The sequence below is a fragment of the Mytilus galloprovincialis genome, chromosome 5, assembly GCF_965363235.1.
Source record: "Mytilus galloprovincialis chromosome 5, xbMytGall1.hap1.1, whole genome shotgun sequence".
Classification (NCBI taxonomy): domain Eukaryota; kingdom Metazoa; phylum Mollusca; class Bivalvia; order Mytilida; family Mytilidae; genus Mytilus; species Mytilus galloprovincialis.
In genome coordinates this window covers 46,172,764-46,199,167 of record NC_134842.1, presented here as the reverse complement: position 1 = coordinate 46,199,167, position 26,404 = coordinate 46,172,764, and the positions used below count along the sequence as shown (strand labels likewise).

At 32.1% G+C, this 26,404-nt stretch overlaps 1 protein-coding gene across 1 annotated transcript; it reads right to left on the bottom strand.

The window, feature by feature from the left end:
• Window positions 1-4,300: 4,300 nt before the first annotated feature.
• On the bottom strand, window positions 4,301-26,008 carry LOC143074565 (uncharacterized). Its single transcript, XM_076249960.1, has 10 exons — window positions 25,916-26,008; window positions 18,137-18,191; window positions 17,621-17,681; window positions 16,557-16,672; window positions 15,663-15,811; window positions 14,893-15,041; window positions 13,280-13,361; window positions 12,362-12,539; window positions 6,946-7,087; window positions 4,301-5,528 (listed from the first exon to the last, which is right to left on the bottom strand). The coding sequence occupies exons 2-10, from the start codon at window positions 18,167-18,169 to the stop codon at window positions 5,464-5,466; spliced, it is 975 nt and encodes a 324-aa protein (XP_076106075.1). The 5' UTR covers window positions 18,170-18,191; window positions 25,916-26,008; the 3' UTR covers window positions 4,301-5,463.
• Between the last annotated feature and the right edge of the window lie 396 nt (window positions 26,009-26,404).

Here is a 26,404-nt window from a genome sequence, read left to right as displayed (position 1 = left end):
TAAAACAAATATAATTGCGTCGTCAAGGACCATCAAGGGACCATATCAAAGACGTAGATAACAACCTGTTAAGACCTGTATAAATGACCGAAAACTTTAGAGACGTTCCGAGAATTTTATTCTGACTTCCGGTCGAGAGACATCGAGTTGCCCATAGACACATCCAAAACTCGCCAATATATAAGCATGAACCCCTCAGGGGGTTCATGCAAAAAAATGTTTTTCTCAAAATAAAGTTGACCGGACGGTGTTCACATTCGCCGATGTACGCGTTAATTATATTTAACTGATAAAAAAAAGTGTTAATATCTTATTTGTTTTACAATGTTTTAAACGAAACTAAGGAATCTCCGATATAAATAAATACTTGATATGAAAATATAAACTTTATAATAAATAAAAATGTTTTTCTTCAAAAAAATGTTGACCGGACGAAATTCACATTCGCCGATATATATGCTTTAAATATATTGAAATGATCTACACAAATGTTAATATCTCTTTTATTTCACAATATTTGTCTGCAATTAAATAAAGGAATTTTTTTAGGTTTATGAATGTTTTATACGAAAATACAAACTTTATAGTAAAAAAAGTTGACCGGACGGTATTCACATTCGCCGATATATGCTTTAAATATATTGAACTGATCGACACATTTTAAATATCTCTCCATGAAATTAAGGAATCTGTGAGATTAATAAATATATTATACAAAAATATATACTTTATAAAAAAAACTTTTGAGTCCAAAATGTTGACTTGAGTAAGTTCACCAGAACACTAGAAGACCGGATATTTAAAATATTTATTATTTAATTAGATTACTATCTAATTTTGACACCTTTCGTAATCACCAATCAAGCCAATAATCATATGCATGTCATTTAAGTTTTCACACCTGAGACATCAAATACATTTAATTACCTTATATAATCAGTTGGCAGTCAGAATCCAATGAAAGATAACAGGGAATTGCACTTTTTATTTAAGAATACTAAACTGGCTCTCTCTTTTTTGTAGATAAAACTAGATAGCTGTCATGGATTAAATAAAAGTGACAAGGAGTAAACTTGCATTAAGTCGTATTTAGCCCTTTATAATAGAAAATAAAGGAACATGGAGTAACCTTGTACGGGCACCGAACACAAAGCTACTTTAGTATAATACTGCACTATCACTAACTAGTCTGTCACTACATTTAAATTCAGTCATACAAAAAAATCACCTTAGAGTCTTTCAGTTTTTCTTTGAAAGCATTCGAAGTTTGATTACTATAGGTTTCGTTTCTACTGTATCCAGGGGCTTAACTAGATTCTTTTAAAATTGAGGCAAAATGTATTCGCCATTCGGCGAGGGGTCTGGCGGCCGTATAAGACCCACAGAAGCTCTGAAAAAAGAAATTACGCAAAATCGTGCATCCTGAGAGTTTCTCGGACTCTTAGGAGGCACACTTATTTAAGTGTCCCTTCCCCTGGAACCTCAGTCTAAAAAAACACCCAAACCACCAGTCAAGTTAAAGACATCAGCCAAGTTGAAAACACCAGTCAAGTTAAAAACACCTTCAGAACAGAAGGCTGTATCAACACAGAAATCTACTAAGATTAAGGTTTGCTGATAATGGCAGTCAAGATCATCAGATACTTCTTACTGACAGTCCACCTTCCGCGAAGAAAGCAAAACTTGACAAGATTTCGTGGTTTAATGAAAAAAAAAACACACTTGTGTCGATTCTGTCAATATATTTAAAACCAGAGACATAAAATACAACAATAGACACTATTAGAGTTGCGAATCTCTTGTATCATATGTTTCTGTTAAAGCATACATCGGCGAATGTGAATTCCGTCCGGTCAACTTTATTTTGAAGAAAACATTTTTTCTTCTCAAGAAAGTTTATATTTTCATATCATATATTTATTGATGCCATAGATTTCTCAGTTTCATGACTTAATTATTGTTAAAATCCTTGAAAAAAAAAATATATATACATACATGTATAATCAACGTGTACATCGGCGAATGTGAACACCGTTCGGTCATTTTTTTGGCAGAAAAACATTTTTGTTTATCATGAAGTTTATATTTTCGTATAATATATTTATCAATTTTATAGATTCCTAAATTTCAGGGACGAATATTGTAAAGCAAAAGAGATATTAACACTTGTATTGATCATTTCAATATATTTAAAGCATATATCGGCGAATGTGAATACCGTCCGGTCAACTTTTTTAGCAGAAAAACATTTTTTTTTACTATAAACTTATGTTTTCGTATAATTTATTTATGAATCTCACAGATTCCTGAGTTTCTTGGACAAATATTGTAAAACAAAAGAGAAATCAACACTTGTTGCCGACCAGTTGAAAATATGTATAGCGCATAACGGCGAGTGTGAATACCGTCCGGTCAACTTTATTTGCTCAAAAATATTTTTTTTGATTTTCATAAAATGTATTTTTATATCTTTTAGGTCTATAGATATTGAACAAATCTACCGAATAACAAAAAAGTTATGACTATTTATATGTCGTCCGGTCAACCGTCCTGTCACTATCCGGGCAGTCGTCCTGTCATTAGTGCAACCCGCATTTTTGCGCCTGTCCAAAGTCAGGAGCCTTTAGTCTTGTACTATTTTAATTTTAGTTTCTTGTGTACAATTTGGAAATTAGTATGGCGTTCATTACCACTGAAATAGTATATATTTGTTTAAGGGCCAACTGAAGGACGCTTCCGGGTGCGGGAATTTCTCGCTACATTGAAGACCTGTTGGTGACCTTCTGCTGTTGTTTTTTCTATGGCTGGGTTGTTGTCTCTTTGACACATTTTCCATTTCCATTCTCAATTTTATACGATATTTTTATTCAGAAGACAAAACGTTCAAAATGCTGACATTTTGTAAAATAAGACATTGTCTGTCACCTTTCATCGTGATTTGACGGAAACTGCACCAAACAAATATTTGACGACCGGGAAAAAATAGTACGAATGATGTGCTTTCGAGTGGTATACGAATAGGCTGTATTTTAGGTGGGTGCATTAAAATTAAATTTTATTGTTATTGTCACTCGCCTATAAATATCCACCAATTTGAAAAGCTCAAAAATCGTATCAACTTAGAGCTTTTCGTAAACTTGAAAAGTGTACAACAGGGAAAACTTTGTTCATAATTTTAATCGTAAAAACTTTACATGTGTAGTTCTCAACATTTTTCCCTTGTCGAGTTTTCGGTGCATTGTAATTGACAATAAAGCTGTACCTCCGGTCCTTCATAATTGCAAGTTTACTAGTATGTTGCTATAGAAATGTGCCTCAGTAAGCGTTAAGAGTTTATTTTCACTGTATATTTTTTCACTTGCAGGATCAAGATCTATGAAATATAAAAAAAGAAAAGTGGTATGATTGCTAATGAGACAACTCTCTACAAGAGACCAACATGAGACAGAAATTAGCAATTATAGGTCACCATACCGTTTTCAACAATGGATCACAATGTGCCAAACCTATACCGCAGAGTCAGCTATAAAAGGCCCTGAAATAACAATGTAAAACTATTCAAACGAGAAAACTAACGGCCTAATCTATGTACCAAAACAAATTAATATATACCATATAAACAAACGACAACCACTAAATTACTGGCTCCTGACTTGGGACAGACACATACAAAGAAAATGAGAAGTTTTCACATCTTATCTGAATTGGAGCAATTTAGAGTAAGCATTATCTACTTAGAATATTTTCCAACAATTCAAAACATTTCCATGAAAACTGAATGTACATGCATATGTTGTTCAGCGTTACATTAAAAAATAATAATAATAGCAAATGTTACATGTTTCTGTACATTTTTGAAACGAATCTAAGGACACCCAAATCCAAAATAGAATAAACTTTTTCCAAATGACAATATAAAGCGTAACACCAATTTAGTACTATTATGGTCAGGATCCTTATACATTTTTTTTGATGACATGTATATAGCAACTTAGAACGTGGCGACATCTTTCAAAATTGCAGTATATGAAATTTGATCATCTGCTTAGAAATAAACACAAATCACACATATGAAGTTGTGCTGGTCCGAAATTTAAGTAACAACATTAACGGTACTAATGTTCACCAATGAAATAAGATGCATATTCAGACTAGTATGTCTCTTCAGTGATGCTCGATTCGAACATATTTGAAAATCAAAAAAATAAAAATAAGAAAGAAATGTTGAAGAGCGAATGATTGAACAAAAAACAAAATAAAGACGTAATGTATATCCGAATCTGGACACGGAATCAAAGCCTTGCATGAAGGAGATATATTCCTTGGTTTTTAATGATTTCCAATGTTGAACATCAGTAAATTTCAATGTAACAATAGCAATATATTCAATAATTTCAGTGATATCACAATACACATGATACATTCACTAAAATGTTGTCTATAACTGAAAACCAAAGTATATTTCAGCATCAAAATGAGGATAAGTAATGCTTACACGTTATAACGGTTTGGAAATTATCTGTATCACAGGAAGGAAAATATACCATATCTCCTTGCAACATATACATGTTCCAAAAGATATGTTGGCAATTAATCACATGTGATGACAGTGTTATCGTTTATCTCGAGTTGACAATTTGATATTAGAGAAAAACAGACATTAATACATGATGAAGCAATTTGTTTTTATATTAGATTATTCATATACAAACATTATAAGTATCCCTAATAGTGTTGTGTAATTAGAGAACGATGTATCTTCGGTCGAAACAGGATGGAATAAAAATGACGATTTCCTTTCACGTTTTGATATATTTATACGTTCTTCTAATCAGATATTAAAATTATAAAACAATGTATACAACTATAACACGTAACTGTTATAACTATGAATACAATAAACTTTTATAGTAGAATACTATATCATAACAAACAAAAATTGTCAAATTTGCCATTTACTTGGGTTCTTCATGTTTTTCCTGTTTGTAATTATGAGGTATTGAAACATTTTACATGATTGAATATAGCCGTAATTTATACAACAAAACGCATAATTTCTGATTGATAGCATTCAATACAATGACTAACATTACACTTTACAAATATCGTTATTAAAACAAAAAGACACAAGAGAAAATAAAGAATCCGTATATATCCTGTGAGCATGCTACTGTCTGTTCTTTGTCTGGCAGTATTATCATGATTATTTGAATACTTAAAAGTTGTTTTGGCTTTGAGACCGTACTTTATATTACATTTTACAAAACTATCCAAACTGTATGAAGTATTTTTACATCACAGATTATATGATGAAGATTTGAAGCAACTTGTATTTTCTGCTTAACATGTTGCATGAAATATAGTGAGACTCAATATATAAAAAAATTGTAAATACATCTTTGAATAAGTTAAGTTTTATCTATTGTTTATTTTTTTCGTTTTGTCGAAGAAATAATATATTCTTCAGGTAAAATACCATGTTACGATCACAATCGTTAATAGGTACAGGAATGTATTCATGGATGCTCCTAAAAATAAAATAAAAACAATATTAATCGACAGTTTATGTATCAATAGATACTACAAGTATTTCATAAAGACGCAGAAAAACTGCACAACCCTGGCTTGTGATTTTTTATTGGTATAAAAACACGAGAAGTCATTCGAACGTTTTTAAACTTTTTTAGTTATCATGATAATTTTTTACTGTGACTTGCCGGTTAGTAGGGCTCTCCACCTATTGCAACTTTTTCAAAATTCTGACCAAATTGCAATATGCCTTTTAAAACCAAACTGGAAAATAAAAAATAAAAAGAACTAGCTTCAGCAGTTGAAACCCACTGTTCAAGTTGTGAAAGTGCAAGATGATAGAATAAAACATACTTACAATCCTATAAGACTCCAATTTCACTTTAATGTTGATGTGAATAGTTAGTCTAAAATTTTGTATAGACATTCAATTGTCATTTTAAATTGTCATTGTCATGCTAGAGGTGATAGGTTGTACTTTTGAATTGCAATAAAAATGTCCAAACTATGCATTCATACAAAAGTGTTCTTTATTCATAAAAACAAGACATTATTTGAATTTAAACATTTCATATTAAAACAAAATATGTTTTTCACATAACATTTAAGAGAATTAAAGTCTTCTAGGATTGTAAGTTTGCTTATTTTAAACACCTTGCACTTTCACAACTTGACTGAGCAGTATGTTCAAATTTCTGACCTGTTGAACAGTTTGGTTTTATAAAACAAATTACAATTGGGTTAGAATTCACAATTCACAATAACAATTATAAGCTTTCCTTGAAATGGTATCCACAAAGTTGTACAAAATGTCTCACTGTATCTGTACACAAAATAACGCAAAGCACCTTTTTTGTTTTTACTCTGCTTTGTGGATTTAAACCGTTTTGAAAGAAAACTAGCTACACACATATCTTTCGACTGTTGTATATTTATAATCATATATTATAAACTTCATCTAAATAATCTTGATAGAACAATAGCATGTCTTATACAAGTACTTCCATTTATGGATTATGTTTCTAGGGAACAAAGTAACATGCAATTACTATGAATCTAATTCTATAAAACACGGTACTATATGTACCCTTCACAATATCGTATTATACTAAATTAAAGACAGAGGTACATAAAACAAAATGTCTATGTCTGCACATATAATGGGACCGAAAATATTTAAAAGTTTTAAATAAAAGTTAGAACGTCAAAGCTAACCTAGTGCACTATGTTTAAAAAATATCAGAGTAATATAAATTACCATTGCATCATATCCATGATGCATTACAACAAGTCTCACCAGTTGAACTTCAAGTATTAGAATGAGTGACCTTTATGATGTTGACTCAAATGATAATCACTTTTAATTTTATCATAAAATTACACCATTATGCATAGTCCGATTAATAAAATAAATACCTGAAGAGCGATTTGACCTAACACTGTCATCAACAACAGTGAAAAAGGTTGACACCCTTTTCATGTAATGAGCCTTGTTGTTAGAGTTCTGAAAAGTATCCCTTCGGCTTCTTCCAATGGTGGTACTATTTTTATGCCAGCACTGAAATCACGATGAAAACAAAGCATGAAGCAGTTATACTAAACTCAAGAACAGCAAATGGAAATCTGAACACGTGCTAGCCGTTATATTTCTCATGTTTCTTACGAATTGTGTTTCTAGAATAATCTTGTACAGATAAACACGCAGGTATATCTGTATGACACGTATATGCACCTCCTACCAAGGATACTCACGACTGATAATGGTATAACGAATGATTATCATGGTTGCAAAGACCTTATCAATCTCCTAATTGTATGACGTCACGTCATCGACACCAGCCACTGTTGCAAAGGCTTTTTCGACCCCCTTATTGTAAAACATCATGTCACCACGACTAACGTGAACACATCTACTTAAGCATACAATTACGTGTATATGTTATATGCATATCATATAAAGTTATAAAGAGACATAACTGAAAAACAGTAAAAGTGGCACTACCCAAATTTTAACTTGATTTTAGTTTTGTGGTTAACTGTATTGTGTCAAAGACTTTATCAATATCACACACTTTATCAACCTTTAACCAACATAACTTCTCGAGAGCTCTCGTGATTAAACTGATGTCTCGGGAAACGGATGTGATCTTGAAAAGGCCTTATACTATTATCTTGTTATCAAATCGTGATTTTGTTGTTGTTCTGTAACCACCTATGCGATCTTAAAGTGCGTCTTGCAGGATTAAGGACCGAGTCAAATCAAAGACTTAATACAACTGATATTTGCTGTTCTCCGATAAAAGTAACTGCATTATGAAGTAAAAGAAAAGACTGTGTGGATTGGAGTCATACTTATGTGTCCTAGTAAGGTGACAAGTCTTCCTACGGAATTTTTACCTGGCGAACTAGGAGGTTAGAAATCCGACTCAGCGAGTCGGTCTATACGTAACAGTGTTCATAATTAGATTGTCCTTATATGTTTTAGTATTGAAAATGCTTTTAATCTTTTGCCTGACGTAAAACAGCCATCCATTATCCATCCTCCTGGTAAAAAAGCTGTTAATAAGATATTACTAATTTCTTTCCGGTGATCATAATGTTATATATTTTTCTTGAGATGATTTTCAGGTTGCTTCGAAAATGTATGTGGAACTATCAATGTCGATATATATTTGACTACCAGTATTATTTTTATGAATATATTGTTCAAAGACCAATTATTTAAACTTTATATACAGTTTTATCTACCTATTTCGTCAGATTTGTTTGTTTGCTGCCAGCATATTGATGTTGGACAACCAACGTTCATGTCTTTGTATATTGTATGACATTATATTGTAACATGGCTTAACAATTTTTTTAGGAAAACATATCCAATACTTTCTCCAATTCCTCAAATTTATTCTTATAATTGTCGTTATTACTTTCATAGAGAAGTCTGAAACGCTATCCATTCACATCAATTTCCCAATGAGGCATCACCAGAACATGCAGTAAACAGTAGCCCTTTGTTGACATGCACAATTATTTTTTCCGGTAATTTCTTATTAGTTTGATGTTAATAAAACATTATAACTCTTCAAAGAGTCGAAATAATAAGGTTGTAATGCATAGCTTACGTGGTTAATATATTCAATTAGATTTGAACCATAAAACCGAATTTTCAAAAAGCGGGAAATATCTCCGTCAATATTTTTTTTATATTATGAAAGTACATTTTTCCAGCTATGTTTGGTTCAAATTAGTTTCATATTTAAATATTTTGTTTTGGTTTAGTTCAAATTAGTTTCATATTTAAATATTTTGTTTTGGTTTAGACATGTTAACTACAACTACACCCGTTTGGCTATACACATACGTAATAAAATCCAATAAACTCAAATTGAAATTGAAATAACTGGCAATCAAGTAAACAGTATATGTATGGTGCATTCTAACTATACCTAAATTTGAATGGCCCTGTACTAAAACAGGACTTAATGCCAACAGCAATTGTCGCCATATGAACGTAAAAAACATATTCCAAAGATGTCTACAATTTGATTTTTATTTTTGTTGAATAACTTTCAATAACTTCTCATCGGTTACGTTCAAAACCATCATTTGCACAAAAAAAGATGAATTTGAGACGACAAATATTTGAGAGTTGTAAAAATCTGAGAGACCATTAAATCGTAAAATTTAAAATGAATCAACAAAGAGAATATTTTCACCTATTCGACAATATATATAATCGTACTTTGAAACTCTGTAAATTTCATTGACACCATCACAAATTGGTTGATCCATACGATGTGCATGTGTCTATACTAACTAAGGACATGTTTTCCGCTTCTTAGATTTTGGGTTTGCCATTTATGCGGGGTTCACACATTGCCGATTATTGCTCCCGTTTGAGATCAGACAGCGATACGAAACGAAAAGTGAATAAGTCGGATAACTATCCTCAATTATCTGGAATGTCCTATAATCGTCTGAACGCAGTCGTTTAAGTTCGTAACAGATTCCTACGGGTCGGGAAGGAACTGAATAGTTCGGAAAAGCACCCCTACAGTTAGGTGCGTCCCGTAACATTCGGGGAAACTCAGCCGATTTAGTTTAGTCGGATTACAATCGTGCCTATGTCGTGACAGATTCTGCTGTATCGGATCACAATCCTAACAATGTTCTGTGTGTTCTGGACGGTGTCCTGTGGAACGGGAATGATCTGAAGAAATTTTGTATTGTTTTTTTTCTGCCAATTGAGTCCAGATTGCATCCAGATCTTGTCGATTGCGAACCCTTCCGGAACAGTCCCGTTATTAATACGAAATTCGTGAATAATACCCACGTCAGAGTCCCGACAATTACAGAATACAATACGACTGAGACCAGATAAAGCCGTTTGCAATGCGATAGAGCGGACCGTGATAGGATTACGTTCCGACAGTACCTTTTGATCCAGATTAAGCTGACAATTTTCGAACGGATAACTTCCGTCAGCGTCGGTTCACTTTCTGGTTACTGTCCAATCTCTGTCGGATTACATTCGGTAGAATCGGGACGCAGTCGTAACAGGCTCGGTCGAAATTTACCTGGCGAAAGATACAATTTGGATTAGAAGCTGATTGAGAACGGGATTATCGGGATAAATTCGCTTGGAATATCGGCGCTTCCTGAACAATATCTGATTGTTGTCGTGATTAAATTATTTGTTTTACAAATTCTAATTAAAGTTTGAATTTCCATCCACGATTCACAGGATCTTGATCAGACTTTTGACAAATTTTAATCGGGAATGGTCCTGTCAAGGACGGCAGTACAAATCGTGAATGTGTGACCCCAGCTTAACGTCGTCTGGTCTTTTAAGTACAGAACGTGACCTGCACATAATTAATCACCCTGTTAATTTGTATGATTTTAGCAACTACTAGTATGTGCACAGGATTTATTTGTTTTACGCAATTTTATTCTAGAAGAAAGGCCGACATAGCTATTTGCACTAGTTGCTATTACTAACTTAATTTTACATTAATATTCTTGTAATTGTGACACAATAACATTATAAGAAACCTAATCTTGAATTAAATTCAAATTTTTGAATTTTACCTGTGACGTTACTTTTTGTGGCGTTGATGCATTCGTGTGACAGACACAGAATGTGTAATTCTATTAATTAAGATTTTTGTGCACTTGTCTAAATACTGTAGTTTTAGTTATCCGTTGTTATTCTGTGGTCAACAAGTCGACATGTATTATCATTTAATGTATTTATGTATTTCACTGTCTTGTGTGTTCTTGTATTTATTAAGACCTGTTTTCCCGTCATGGAATTTTGTCCTTTTTAGCGGGATATTTAACATTGCCATTGCATTGCCATAAGCGCAGTTGATTAGCTAGCCTCAAAACCAGGTTCAAATCACCAATTTTTTCCCTTAAAAATGTCCTTTACCAAGTCAGGAATATGGCAGTTGTTATCTTGTAGTTCACTTCAATGTATGTTACATTATCGTTTGATTTTTTTTCTGTTGTTTCCTTGTTTGCCTCTCATACTTGATGTGTTTCCCTCGGTTTAAGTTTGTAGCCCGTATTGTTTTCTCTCAATCGATTAATGATTTGAATAGCAGTATACTACTGTTGCCTTTATTTGACATATAATGGTCTTCTTTTAAAAATTGTGACTCGGAAGGAAAGGTGTTTCATTGAAACTCATACATCATCTTTGTATATCTATATATGATTATTAAAATCAAACCAAATATTTTTTTCATCAAATGAAAGTGAATTGGCTTTTCATCGCAGTAACATTGTTTAAAAGTTTTGAAAAATGAACAAGTGGCAGTGTGCCATTTAAGTGTTTTTCATTTCACTCTAGATTGCTCACAGTTTGCAATGTCAATCAAAAATGGTAGTTGCATTGAATTTACTATTTTGTACGAGTTTTTATTAACTTTTGAGTAAACAAACTAGTAATTAAATATACAAAAGAAGCGATACAAGACTTTTTTTCAAATTAAATATAAAGTTTTGCGTTCATTTGACCAATATCGAAGGTAGTAATACTTAATCATTATGGAAATATAAATCCGTTTAAAATAAATATGTTTTTGCTTTCGTGACGTTTTTTCGCGTTTTTTTTTTTTTACAAAATTTACACAAAACGACTATCTTAAGAACAGAAGTTCCAACTAATGATGCCAACCTCTCATTTGAAGGTAAAGACCGTGTTTGCCATCAATTTGTTTTTAAAAATCATACAGTTTCTTCGTTCATTTGTTAAGCAAATTTCGGTGTATACATTATCAACTGATTTACCATAGACAGTACGTGTAAAGTGATATTCAAAAAGCGGTTACAATCTTAAAACTAATCTGAAAGGTTTCAAATTTACTGTGTGTTGTTTTCATATCTAAAGCATTGATTTGAGGCGAAAAAAAAAATATTTTGCATTTTTGGAGATTTCAAAAAACATTTTTTCCCCAAAACATTTAAAAATAAACAATATTTCAACCCATTAGTTACAACATGATCACAACTTGATTAGCATATTGAATAGCTTTAAACAAATTTGAAATTTTATTTAGTACTTAAAAAGTTATGTGTCGAGTTTTTATTCAACTTTCCGCCAAACTAATTTGCACCCTATGATCGTATACACGGAATTTAGATACTTTCCGACAAGTTTTGATTTTCATTATCACCTGTGCAAACATTGCAAATGAAAGCTTTTTAAAGTATTGTAACTCATTTTGTTTTATATTTAATACTTTTTGATAAATTTTATTTCAAAGTCGTGTATCGTTTCTTTTGTTGACTAGTACATTATAGCAAGACAATGAAAAAACAGGTTTACCTGTGTCTGGCATGTCGAATCTAATTCTGGACAGAAATGGGCTGAACATTCTATCAAAACTCTGTTTGAATTGGGGAAACGAAATGCATACATTTTAATTGAAATTAAGTTGGTTTCAGAGTCATCCTTTTTCCACATGTTCTCTAGATAGGCTGTATTTTTGGAAGAACAAGTATCGCTGTAAAAAACAAAGTGTTTTTTGTGAACATAGCATCATAAAATAACTGGATCCAAATTCAGCTTTAATCAAAATGCTAGACTATATAGATAACTGGTTAATGTGATTTCAGAAAACGATCATTTCAGAAGAGAGAAAAAGCTCATTACTATGTCATTTTTTTAACAGATGATTAATCTTGGTAAATATGTTCGTTTACGAAATAAAAGTTTCAAATCCGTTTTTATAAAAACATTTTTGTTTTGGAGTTTTAAATCATATATATATTAAATACATTTTTTCTTGTGTTTTTAAATTGGTCAACATTTTTTGAATCAAAGTGTATTGAAAAGGGACGGACTAATATCTCTACCTTATATGTTTCTGTTTATTTTACAAAAATAACCCTAATCCTACATTATTTCGACTTTTACTTAAGTTTGTTAACTGTAAACGCAAAACTTATTATATAAGTTTCTTTTGTTATTTTCAAGATATATAAAATTATTCATTATATCGGTTTGTGGCCATGACGATGTCAGTTTCCCTTTGACTTAGAGTTGTGAATATCCCCTTGGTATCTCCAGCCATTCATTGATTGCTATTTTGTAATAAATGTATGTCTTGATAATTTTATGTGAAAATAAAAGAAAGAAATAAGGCCCATGTTATACTTTACTACAACAAGAAGTCAATTGAGAGAATCAATTGACCAAACAATTATATCATATACAAAATGTTCCAATTGTATTTGATCTTACCTTGACCAGAGCTCTTGACTTGTTGACGATATAACCGCACCTGCGTAGGCAGTACATTTTAAAGGGTCAACTATATAACCATCTGGAAAACAAGTTGACCATTTCACTTTGTTTCAGCAAAAACATATTTTAATACAACTGTAACATGTGTAATTAGCACGTTTTTTTTTATTTAAAGGCACTTGTCATGAGTGACTTGACAACAATAAATGTTCATTATCGTGTTTTTTCCTGATTTCTTTTATATATTTGCCAAGTGCACATCTGAAAATCACACTTTTAAGGAGAGGCTTTACTTTGTGTTTTCATCATATTCATTCATATTCCATGATCTGATCGACCTATGTGAACTCTAGGCTTCTAAGCTTTGATTAAAGAGACGCACCACTAACGATGATAAAAAGAGATTTCGTAATTCATTAACCAAAAAAAAGAAGGTTATGTTCTTGAATACAAGGAGGGACAAGCTGTTGTATAAATAAAAATTTAGACATTAATTTGGGATCAATTGATTATATGTAAGAGAAATTAAAATAATTACGTCCAAGAAAATCAATAATCAGATTTAAAAGAACCAAACACAAATTGAAACATTGATCAAAACGAATCTCAGTAGACGATGGACTCAAATACGCCAAGTAAATCCAAGCTCGTCAACAAAATTATCGTGACTAAATCTTTCATGAGATTACTTTAACTTTTTCGTAAATAGTCTTTCAATTGTTTTATGAGCAAAAACTTTTTTACATAAGCTATTGAATGAAGTATTAACTTTAAAATATGAACTCATGCAAGTATTCCTGGATGTCACGTAAAAAAATATATCTAAATTTTTATTTTTCGTTAAAAAGTTAAACTCTTAAACGATTTTCTACTCTCTGAGTGTCGAGATAAGAATTAGTTCTCCGGTAATTGTATTTACTTTGTTATAAGATAAAACTCTAGATTCTACTGACGAGGAAAGGAAACACTCAGGCATCGAAAGCTGTTTTTTTATTAGTTCAGTCTAGGCGGCCTAGTGGTCTAAATCGCGTGACACAGTATAGGCGGTGTTGTCTCCATATCCCTATCGATTCAGTTCGAATCACGGCGAGGGGAAGACCAAATATTTCCCGCTTCAAATATGCAGATGTTACATTGTTGTGCTGATATTTATGATGATTCTATCAAAAATTTGTCACTTGGTTTAGACGTATTTATATATATTTATATCAAAACTCTGAATGATCCTGTAAAGAACACCAATAACAAAGCGAGATTTAAAGTTTACGAATTGGGTTGCTTTCTTATCGGTTATTTTGTGAAGGCTATATATATAGTTTTTCTCATAACAAAGCTAGACGAAAAGAAGGGTACCACAGTTAGTTTTGAATGCCGATTACCCGTTGAAAAAAATCTCGTTCACCTATCGTAGAAACATGTGATTTAGTCTCTGGATTGGCTTTTGTCAGACACCCACTATTTAAGTTTGAAATAAGTAGTTATCGTATGAAAAATGCAGAATGAAAATAGGTTCACACTAAAAGCCATTTGAGAAATTGAGACAAACGATCAAAAGAAACTAGTGACGGTTTAATGTGTAGTTATGCTTAAATTGGCGCATAATGTAATACCTGGTCCTCTAAATTTCAGTAACAGTAGTTCTCCAAGTTTAACAGGCTCTTTCAACGGCCCACTCCCTTCTTTTTTCTCTATGGTTAACGAAATTGCTGTGTTTATTGGCGAAAAAGTGTGTTCATTCGGCGTATATGTTGCCCCTGCACTAGAAAGATGAAATATGGATACGTTTCATTTCATAAAATACGTCATGCATAATTAATAAATAAACAGGTATTAATTATTTTGTTAAGCAAGCTCAATTACGTCTTTTGATTTATTTTGGCAAAGTCATATCTTATTGAGGTAAAAAGCATTTTGGGATCATCCTGCACGGCTATCACTACTTGTTCTCCTCCGTAGACATATATGATCTTAACTTATTTTATAAAAATGTTATATTTTGATGCTTTCTATGTTATTCAACTATAATCCTTGATTTGACCTACTAACTATTTTGATTGCATAGCGCTATTGATGAGTCGTATACATCTGCAATATGATCTGTTATTATTTTTTACAAATTGATACTTTACAACAAAGTGTGAACATGTAATCAGTTTTAAATTTGTTAACTAATGATGGCAAATTCAATAGGTAAATTGAGGCGGTTTACCAATGTCACAACAGTAACACTAATTAAAACATAGGAAAAACAAATTTTATCTCCTATTTTTGGGACACAATTACTTATCACTCTTAACAAACTGATCGAAAATAATCTTGAACAGATAAGACCAGCAGAATACGCGTCTAAAATTATTAAAAAGCATGGTTGTAATCATACTTAGTTATATTGATGTCGACACTTGCTTTACCAAGAAAACCACCAGGTTTACACTTCATTTCATAAAAATGTGCATCTTTTCCTCCAATGATCAATGTTTGTTGGTCTTTTATTGACTTAACATGAATCACATGAAGTTCACTCTTGTCCTATTTAAAAAAATTTTGACATGAGATTCTAACGCTTAATTATTTACTTATTAACAACAAACACTATTTATAAATACATTGTACAAAGATTTTTTTTATATAAGTGAAAGATTATTGAAATGACATCAATATATACTGACATATAGCTGGGAGATTATATCACTAGATTCTCATTTAACCAACTGTGTTCTCATTATTGTTAACTGCGTACTGTATTTAAAAAAAATTCTTCATTCGAGAATCAACTTGTGTAGTCTAAACGTGCGTCTAGCGAACAAAAAGTGAAACGTGACATACACGATTAGTTTATACTCATTTTTTTAAATTTTGTTTTATCTTTTATCTACGAAAATTTGTGTCCACGAAAATAAATGAATCCACAGTAACAGTTTCTGACATTACAGATCAAGACATCGATTAAACTTATTGATTTTTTTTTATACATTTCATAAAAAAGTATAGTTTTAGTTTGACATCTACAAAGCTATGTATATAAGTTCTAATTGATAGTTCAAGATGGTAAGCATTATATTTATCGTTCACGAAAATGAACAGAGCTACAGTATACACATGTGACTATTGTGAAAAGTGATCTTATCTAATACAAGTATGTAAAAGTTGGTCAAACAGAAGCAGCGCATACTGCAATCTTGCTTAATTTTTATTTTTTTAACTGTACAAAATCGTATACCATATAAATAGACTCAATGATATATATGATTAAATAGTATTACAGTTTTCTTACCTTTACACAGGATGAATCATCCAGCTTGCAAAACTTGTCTTCACCCAGTACTAGAAATTCTCCAAGAGGCACACCATTGGCAGATATGTTTGTTATTGCCCCGTTTGTGCTACAATCTACAACATATTTAAACAAATATAATGTGAAAACAAATAAAAATACACCTTGCGCCTTTCATTTATGTTATCAATGCGCATATAACTTAGTGCAGCAAAGAAACCAAAAAATTAAGAGTATTTATGTTTACAGATTCCCTCATTTTGCAATGTGAACTTAAGATTAAATATTTAATTACATTTAGCAATGAAACACATAACGTTTATGGCAATATTTTAAAGTTGTGTTGTGGATTATTGACTTTAATTAAACATTTGCATTTGAACTTATATTTGATTGGTTTTTGTTGCTTTTCGGGCAGTTGCATACATGTTCAGGACGAAAACAAAATAACAGATGTTTCAACAATGATGTCATGTAATAGAATCCGGCCGGGATGAAGGTCGCGAAATTTTAACCGCCACAGGAAAATGAGGGTGTATTGGTTAGGGACAGAAATATTGCCCTGCAACAGGTAATCTGTGGACCCCTCTTAGAGTTGTCGTAAGAGTTCCTGCTACACGAGGAAATCTCTACACGCGGCATCGAATTTAACGTATTCTTTCTGACAAGACATGGCTGCGTATTTGTAAATCCCTACAGTTTTGATCAATTTTGGCAACTGAATATTTATAAACATAATGTATTACAAGGACTTTATTTACCAATGACAACAATACCGTTGAAATTAGAGATGAGTAAACATTTTAATTCATTTTGAGTAGAGCCGTCCTTCAATGCAAAATGTTACAATAGCATGTACAATATTCTAATTTGTATCAAATATCAATCGTTGAAAACAGACATTTCTTTTTTTTTCTCAGGTACTAGTATATGATAATGATGCTATTTTTTTTTATTGTGGTTGAATTGAAAATTAATTTTAAGATTTCGCTTGTGTGAGTGAACCAAATAGAGGACAATTGAGTCCTCCTCTTTATTGATCAAATTTTGCGTTGTTAACATACTGAAGTGTAAAGTCGGTGATTGGGTTGGGTCTGCTGCAATTACTGCTTCTATGAAAATCGCCTACAATAAAGAACAGATTTAATTGAAATCAAGATAAAATTTCCATCATTTACTCATATTTTGAAAAGAAACATTATAACGATATTGAAAAATTGTTGAAGATTCAATAGATGAATATTTTGGTGCACAAGGAATACACGTTGTTTTCCTTCAACTATATAAATGAAATTTTAAAGAATAACAAGAGTTACCAATTGAAAAGTTCAACTGTTCACTTGATTTCTTTAAAAAAAGAATAGAATGTGAAAATACAGACAAACGACAACGAACATCACCCAGTAGGCAAACAAGGTTGTGTTGACCAATTTGATACACGCACAACAGAAACATTTAGTTCTTTATTTGGTCTTTGGACTATTTTGCTCTGATCATTGAAGCGCCTGATAAGTGAACAAACAAGCCTGGTATCTTTGATGAGTTAATTATTGTGTACGAAGTCTATACGTAAAACTTACATAAGCAAACAATGGAATTATGAAACCTTTCATGTTGCTATCAAGTTACTTTTATCTGGAAAAAAAGAGTTCTGAAATTAATCGATCTGCATTTAAAAGATTGAAATGACTTGCTTGAATTGTAGCAACCTGAAAGTGATATAATGATTACTGTCACAGTTTTTAAAATTCGTCATTCATTCATAACACAACAATATGAATATACTACAAGCAACTATAATGACCTATAAATAATTAGAACGTTTGAGACACCTATTTAATATTACCCTCTAAACTTTATATATTATAGAGGAAAGGGTTTTTACACTGATTAGGATCACATAGTTCTTTCATTTTCATTTATTATCATCAGCAACAAATTGCAACAATCATGATGCAACATATGTTCTGGGTTCAACTTACCTGTCCGCTTATTGATTGGGTTCGTATTGCTCAGTCTATTGTTTTTTATGTAGAGTTTGTAGACTGTTGTTTGTCTTTGCGTCGTTTGTCTTTTTATTTTATTTATTCCTTTATCATATTCCGCCTCTTTTATGTTGACAGAACAGAGACAATAATCAGCTTTAATCTTCGGCCAAACTTACTGGATGTATCAAATATGGAATACGTTGATATCAACTTACTTTTTGATTATGTAATGTGTTATGCGCACCTGTTTTATCAAAATATTGCTACTAAGGCTCAAAATTGTATTATTAAAATACAAGATTTAGTGACTATTTATAACAACACTTAAACCTTTAAAAATAAAACAGAATTTATTGTGTGAATATTTTTTTCAACATTTAGAAAGTTATTTGCAGGAAATTTGTATTTGACAAGTTTTATGTATCCCATTACAGAAAACTATTGCTGATCTAATAATTGTTAAACAATCTTAACATATGAGTCATGCGATATTCAGTCATTCCTTCTCCGTACTATATTCTCCAAAAATATCTATATCCCATGATAATAGAAATATCTCTTTAGTTATTAACTTTTTGGAAATTTTATTTGACAAATGATATTTTGAATTTACTGATTTAAGTATTTTTCCTTCTTCCTTTCATTTGCTTGATTTTGTGGGATATCAGTTTTTCTACACATTTTATAAATGCATATTTACCAAACAAAGACATTTAAAATCAAGTATTTACATATAACGAGTGTCGTACATGCATTTCCAAATCGTAAGATTGCAAAACAGTTTCAGTTCAGTATTCTATTTCGTTGATCCTTTGGTGTCGTCTGTCAGGTTTTAACGGTTTTCTGTGTGCACTTTGTTAAAGAGCGCACTGACAAAAAGGGTCTTATGACGAAAATGTTGTCTCGTACAGTTAAAATTTACTATTATCCTACTTCAGCGAACTATTTAATTACTATATCGTAACAGTTTTTTTTTTGGATCCTCTTCAAGAAGGGAAAACATTCTGAGCCTTGATTTTTGTTCCTGTTTCCAAAAGTTTGTACACATACATGTATATTGAATATTGATCGACAATGTACATTAAGTGCATAGGTAACAGTTTTTAAGTTTTTGACAATTTACCACCATTGAATATATGGAGGATTTACCACATAATGACTCGTGTTTTAAAATGATGGAACAATTACATACTTTCTTGCTAAAGAATAAAACATCTGATGTTACAAGTAACCAAGTTTACCTTTCAGATGTAACTTGTTGATTATAAACGTGATGAATTACCACTTTTGCCAAAATGTGTAGCTGAAACATTTGTATAATAAAACTAACTTACCGAAATGTAATTAAATATTTTATCAGTATTTCCTAGACATGAAATGTTTTATAACATCTAAGAAACTATGTACTTGGTCGTTTTAAAGTCGCAGATAAAACACTTGACCTTCGATAATTTTATCAGTATTGAGAGAATTTTAGGGAATTTTTAGTGTTTTTTGGGGCCAGGTGTTTTTACTTGGACCTCACAAGAAAATCAAGAGAACAAAATGAAATGTGAACATGATTTAATGATCAGTTAAGTAATTTAGTTAAGATGCAGAAATGTAAATGGAATTACTGCATGAGCTGAAGAGCAATTTACGAGTATACTGGGGCTATTAGATATGGGCATTTGGACTTCCCCAATCCCACAATAAAAGACGTGCTTGAAATAATTTTCATTGCATAGAATTGGATGTATAAATACATGTATGTCCGTTCCAAATGGATAATTTTAATGCATGGTGTAAAGAGGGGTGATTATTTTTTTTCTGTTATTGCTACCTGTATGACACAAATTAAGTTTATTACAACCTTGAATAAATGAAAAATCAGTTAATATCAGAATAAAAAGATGTCGTACGAGTGGAAACATAGTAAAAAGAAAAATAACGAAAATACCAAACTCCGAGGAAAATTCGAAACAGAAAGTCCATAGTGAAATTGCAAACTCAAAAGCTCAAACACATCCAACGAATGGATAACAACTGTCATATTTCTGATTTTTGAAAGTCAATTACTTGAAAGTGATAGTTTAACTTTGTTTTATAGCTAGGTTAACCTCTCACTTGTATGACATTCGCATAACACCACATAAATTGACAATAATCTGTGAACAAAACAAACATAAACAATAGCTGACATGGTTAAACTGTCTAAAACAAAGGCACAGCTGTCAATATTGTGTTACAATTTTAATCACTATGAAAATAAGCAAATATGTCAACAACGATAAACAAAAAGACTTTTAAACAATTGTGATATATTTAATTGTAATGGAAAGAATTTAATCAAAATACATATATTTGGAATCAAATAGTCTGGCTTTTTATATCATCTAGTTTTTGATTCCTACTCATACGAAAACAAGAAGAAGTCGGCAACGATATGCGCACAGTTTGTTCCCATAGAAATGGCAACAGTTTGCTGTAATAAAATTAATTTGCACCAGATGCGCATTTCGACAATACATGTCTCTTTAGTGATGCTCGTGGCCAAAATATTGGAAATCCAAAGCTTATAAAAAAGATGAAGAGCTATAATCCAAAAGGTCCAAAAAGTATAGCCATATCCGTGAAAGGAATCAGAGCTTTGCATGAGGGAGATACATTCCTTAATTTATAATAATTTCTAATATTTTGTAACAGCAAATTTTAATAACACAAAAAATACGTATTTTCAACCCAGTACCGAAGTACTGGCTACTGGGCTGGTGATACCCTCGGGGACTAATAGTCCATCAGCAGAGGCATAGACCCAGTGGTAGTAATAAAATTAACGGTATCAATTTTCTTGCACCAGATGCGCATTTCGACAATACATGTCTCTTCAGTGATGCTCGTGGCCAAAATATTTGAAATCCAAAGCTTATAAAAAAAAAGACGAAGAGCTATAATCCAAAAGGTCACAAAAGTATAGCCTAATCCGTGAAAGGAATCAGAGCTTTGCATGAGGGAGATACATTCCTTAATTTATAATAATTTCTAATATTTTATAACAGCAAATTTTAATTACACAAAAAAATCCGTATTTTCATGCCAGTACCGAAGTACTGGCTACTGGGCTGGTGATACCCTCAGGGACTAATAGTCCACCAGTAGAGGCATCGACCTAGTGGTAGTAATACAATTAACAGTCTACCAGAAAGAATAAAAGACAACGCCAAAATCGAGTTTCACTCAGGAAGCGATTTTATGCAGATAATTTATCTTACGAGTTTTAAGTTGTTTGATTGCTTCCCTATTGGCGTCTGTAATCTCTTATAATTATCAACTTCTCTGGTTTAACAGCAAGTTACTAGCCGATGTAAAATAAAACTAAGAAGATACCATCAATTACTAAATGACGAACAAACCATAGCAAAATTTAATAAAGCCAAACACCAGTCCATACAATACAGGACATAAAAGTAAAGGTAGAGTATCACAGATCCTTCAAAAAAAGAGATGAACCCAGAAGCTCTTGAACTGTTAACATTTTGTACAGCAAGATATACCGGTGATAAGTTTAATTCGGTGACCCCCTCCCAAAACAAAAAAAAAGCACTTATGGACATGAGGACGGGATTGAGGCTTTGAGAACATGAACATTGCGTGGATTATCGTTGGCACAGATATTTCAATAAAGCAACCCGAATGAACAACTACTTAAACTATTGTTGACAGTATTCTTGTTCTGACATGTTTTTGCTTTGTTATCGATTCGTCAGAAATTTTCAATTGAAAAAGGTTGAATATTTGTCAACTTCAAAGAGCTATAAGGAACAACAATAAATCGTGAATTCCACCTTCACACTTAATCCCTGACCGAGATTGAGATTATGGATCTTATTAACTGATGTTGTGTCATCTATCTCTACTGCAGATAGTTTTTATTTTAGTCTTCGACAGGTGCATATTGACATCTTAAGATAAGTTTGCAGTTTTTATCTATTTGGAGCTTACAACAGGGTAACTTAAACTGATTTTTTTTTTATATCCAATACTACGGATGTAAAGAATTGGACTATTGTCAATAAAAGATATCTCCTTAACGTGGAATTTATATGATAAAAGCATACTTATAAGGTACATAATCCTTTTATCTTTCAATCGAATGATAATATTTTAGACTACCCAAGTTGTCAACAATATAGCAGGGAAAACATTCGAAAATTAACGGCTACCAGGGGTCCATGAATATCCTTACAAGAAGAAAGATAGAGCTGACCACCCCCTTCCCTCTTAAAAAGATGCCATGACAAAAAGGTTCACACAAAACTATGAAGAAAAACTACTGAAAGATTCCGGATGGATCAGTACTTCCTGTTTAATTTGTGACAACCGTCTTGTTACTTCCGTTCTAATACGTTGCTGTGGTTTGTACGGTGATGACAAAGCATACATTAGCTGATTGAATAAAGCCTCTTATCTTTGAAACTTATTCCTTATATAGATAAGTACAGCATGTACAGTCATCATATGTATAATACGGATGACATCAGCGTATACATAGCATTTTATAACAAACACAAATCTGTAAATGCAACAACAGGCAATATATCTAAATATCCAACAATAAGCATGTTTCGGCTCTTGTGTATTTGCATGTAAACAGAAGAATCACACTGTCGAAATTGCTCTCTGAGAACTAACTTATATGGCTTAATAGCAGCATCCAACACAAGAGCTACGTATATACATGGTATAATGTTTTTTTGCATTTTTAAGTCTCCTAAACAAAGTTGTTTTTGCTCAGTTCTTATATTTCTATTATTCTTCTTCTTCTTCTTCCTTATCTTCCGCCACTTTAACAATTAACTAATCCGCAGCGGTTCTCCAAAACAGCTTGTCAGATTTTCCTAGGATTTTATTAAATGTTAGACTAACATGTGTAGGGGAGCCACCAATCTTTCGTTTGTGCATTGGGATGTATTAAGGGGTATTTTAAGGGGAATAAAGAAGCGAGGGGTTTACTATAGAACCCAATGGGATATAATTCTTTAAAATGTAAAATGACTTTAACTTGAAAACTGTAAGTGATAGACACACACAGTCTTTCCGAGATCCCTTCCTAAACCATATATATTCTTGCATTGGACAATTAGACAAATCAAATGAAAGATAGGATGAGTCCGTAGGGGTCATCCCTACCCCTTTCAATTTGAGAATGTGCTATTATTTTATAAACGGTCGAGATCCCTACCCCATAACCATATATATCCTTGTATGGGATAATAAAACAAATCAAATGAAATAAGGATGAGTCCCTGTGGGTCAGCCCAACCCCGTTCAATTTGAGACTGTGCTATTATCTTATAAACGATTGAGATCCCCACCCCGTTACCATATATATTCTTGTATGGGATAATAAAACAAATCAAATAAATTACAGAGTGAGTCCTTAGGGGTCCTCCCCATCCCATTCAATTTGAGAATGTGCTATTATCTTTCAAACGGTTGAGATCCCCACCTCTTAACCATATATGTTCTTGCATTTGACAATAAGACAAATCAAATGAAATATAGAACCATGGGAATAGCGAATTATGGGAGCTTTGATTGAGAGACTCCTTAACAGCATCCTGTTACAATCATGATCACTTCTTGTTCTACATAAAGTTATACTCATTCTCATTCTTGTATACTTAAGCTTTGTAATACCGTTTTTAGGCAGCAGGTGGTTATCCTGAAATCTGATCGGAGTTTTAAATGTCAGTTTTTGTTCTCAAATGCATTTTTCAAAAAATATATAAAATCTTGAAACAAAGGTTATCTGTATGTAGACTTTTGTGTATGACGAAACTGTTTGACTGCCATTGTAAAATTAGGGAAATCGGATAGCAACAAACATTTTGCATTGCTACAAGCAACTTATGTAAAGAATAAAATTAAATATCACTTTCATATTATAATTCGTTTTTGTGTGTGCTTCAAATAATGCTGTGTTTCTATTGTGTCGTAGTTCTCTAATATTTGATGTGTTTCCCTCAGTTTTAGTTTGTAACCCGGATTTAATTTTTTTCTCATGCGATTGCTGAATTTCGAACAGCGTGATACTACTGTTGCCTTTATTTACTGAACTCCGAGGAAAATTCAAAACGGAAAGGATCCCTAATAAAATGGCAAAATCAAAAGCTAGAGAACCGGGAGTCTACATGAGGCATATAATTTAAAATCTGAAATAAAACCGGACTCGGCTGTATGGTTATACACTCTACACTACCAAACGTACACCCAACCTTCTCAGGGATTTTACCATCGGGCACAGATAGACCACACATGATCATATTTCAATTTCTAAGTCACCATTGGATTGATTTAATTTATACATAATGTTTACTTAACGTAACACGTATTTTGAATGGGGAATGCAACAATGTTCGTACGATTAATTAATTGTTGATTAACGCCACTTTCATCATTATTTCTCTTTTTTTTTCTAGTGGTTAGTTTTTATCGGAGGATAGCCCAAAAAGAACCACCAGGCTTCGGTGAAAAAACTGACGATCCCAGTTTATTAAGATTGATGTCGGGCACACCTTCTAAGTGCACACCTCAGTGTTGACCAGCTAGTGATACAGTCGTTCGACTTCCTGGTTTATAGGTATTTCATCATAACTAATATTAGTATACCTTACTTAATAATTTCTATATAAAATAAGTACACAATATTTTGACTATTTTTTAAATTGCAAGTGTTGAACTATAGGACCAGTCACTAGTTTCCAACTATTGGACCTGGATGAAACAATTTGACCGCAAGCGTCATTATATTTCGCGGAATTTCCAATGCAGCTACGGGATTTGAAGTCTGTGTCGCGACCGTTATTGAAATTCTTGACAATTAAAAAATATTAGTATATTCCGAAGGTATCCTGGATATTTTACGGAGGGGACCAACCTACGGGATTTGATGATTTTGAAAAAGTACCGACGTCGCTTTTGTATTTAGGGTGGACTTCAGTGCAATACGTGGCATTTCAGACTATTTATGAAGTAAACGTTATGATTTGATTTCATTTCTGCTTTATATACAACGTATGCTAGTTGATTTATCACCACCAAGTATTGTCTGCTGTCTTTTTCGATATAATAAAACACTAACTGACTGGAAAGTCGTGGAATAGTAAGTTTATTACAACAATTGCCCTCGGCTACGCCTCTGGACATTAGTAACACCTCGGGAGAAAATACACTAAATAGTCCACTCATACCTAGTCAATAAGTATACAATATTTGAAAAAAAAACATTAAAAGAACACGATACCAAGGTTACCTATTCATTGATTTCTTTTTTTTAAGCTAATTGAATTTTTTCGGTTTACATATTGTATAAATATTTCAGCTACATACCCTTTTTGGTTAAAATTGTTCTTCCAAGTTCCACCTTCACAAGCACACGAGTATAATGCGCAGTATAAAACAATTTTTGAAATATATTTGAAGTGGTAGATAAGACAAAGTCATCTGACCAAATTTGATAAAACTTTATTTTTGACCATATTTATCAAATATTTTCGTTGCTAATTTAATGTTAAAAAAGTATCTCAAACATCGAATAGAAAAATCTCAAAAACTAGTTAACATACCTGATAGTTAAATAATCTTTCTGGAAATATTCATCTTTGTTACACTTTATTTGTTTTAGCAATGGTTATCGTCACTGAGACTTCAGTTTTTCTATTCAATAATGTTTAAATGCTTGATAGTTAATTTTTTTTTTAATTAAAACAATAATGGATTCAAATATTTAAGACTCGTCAATAGGTTTTAGTTAACTTTAATGTAGGTGGTTTGTACTCTAACTAAAAAGGAATCTATGTTTCAGTTATTTGTAAAACA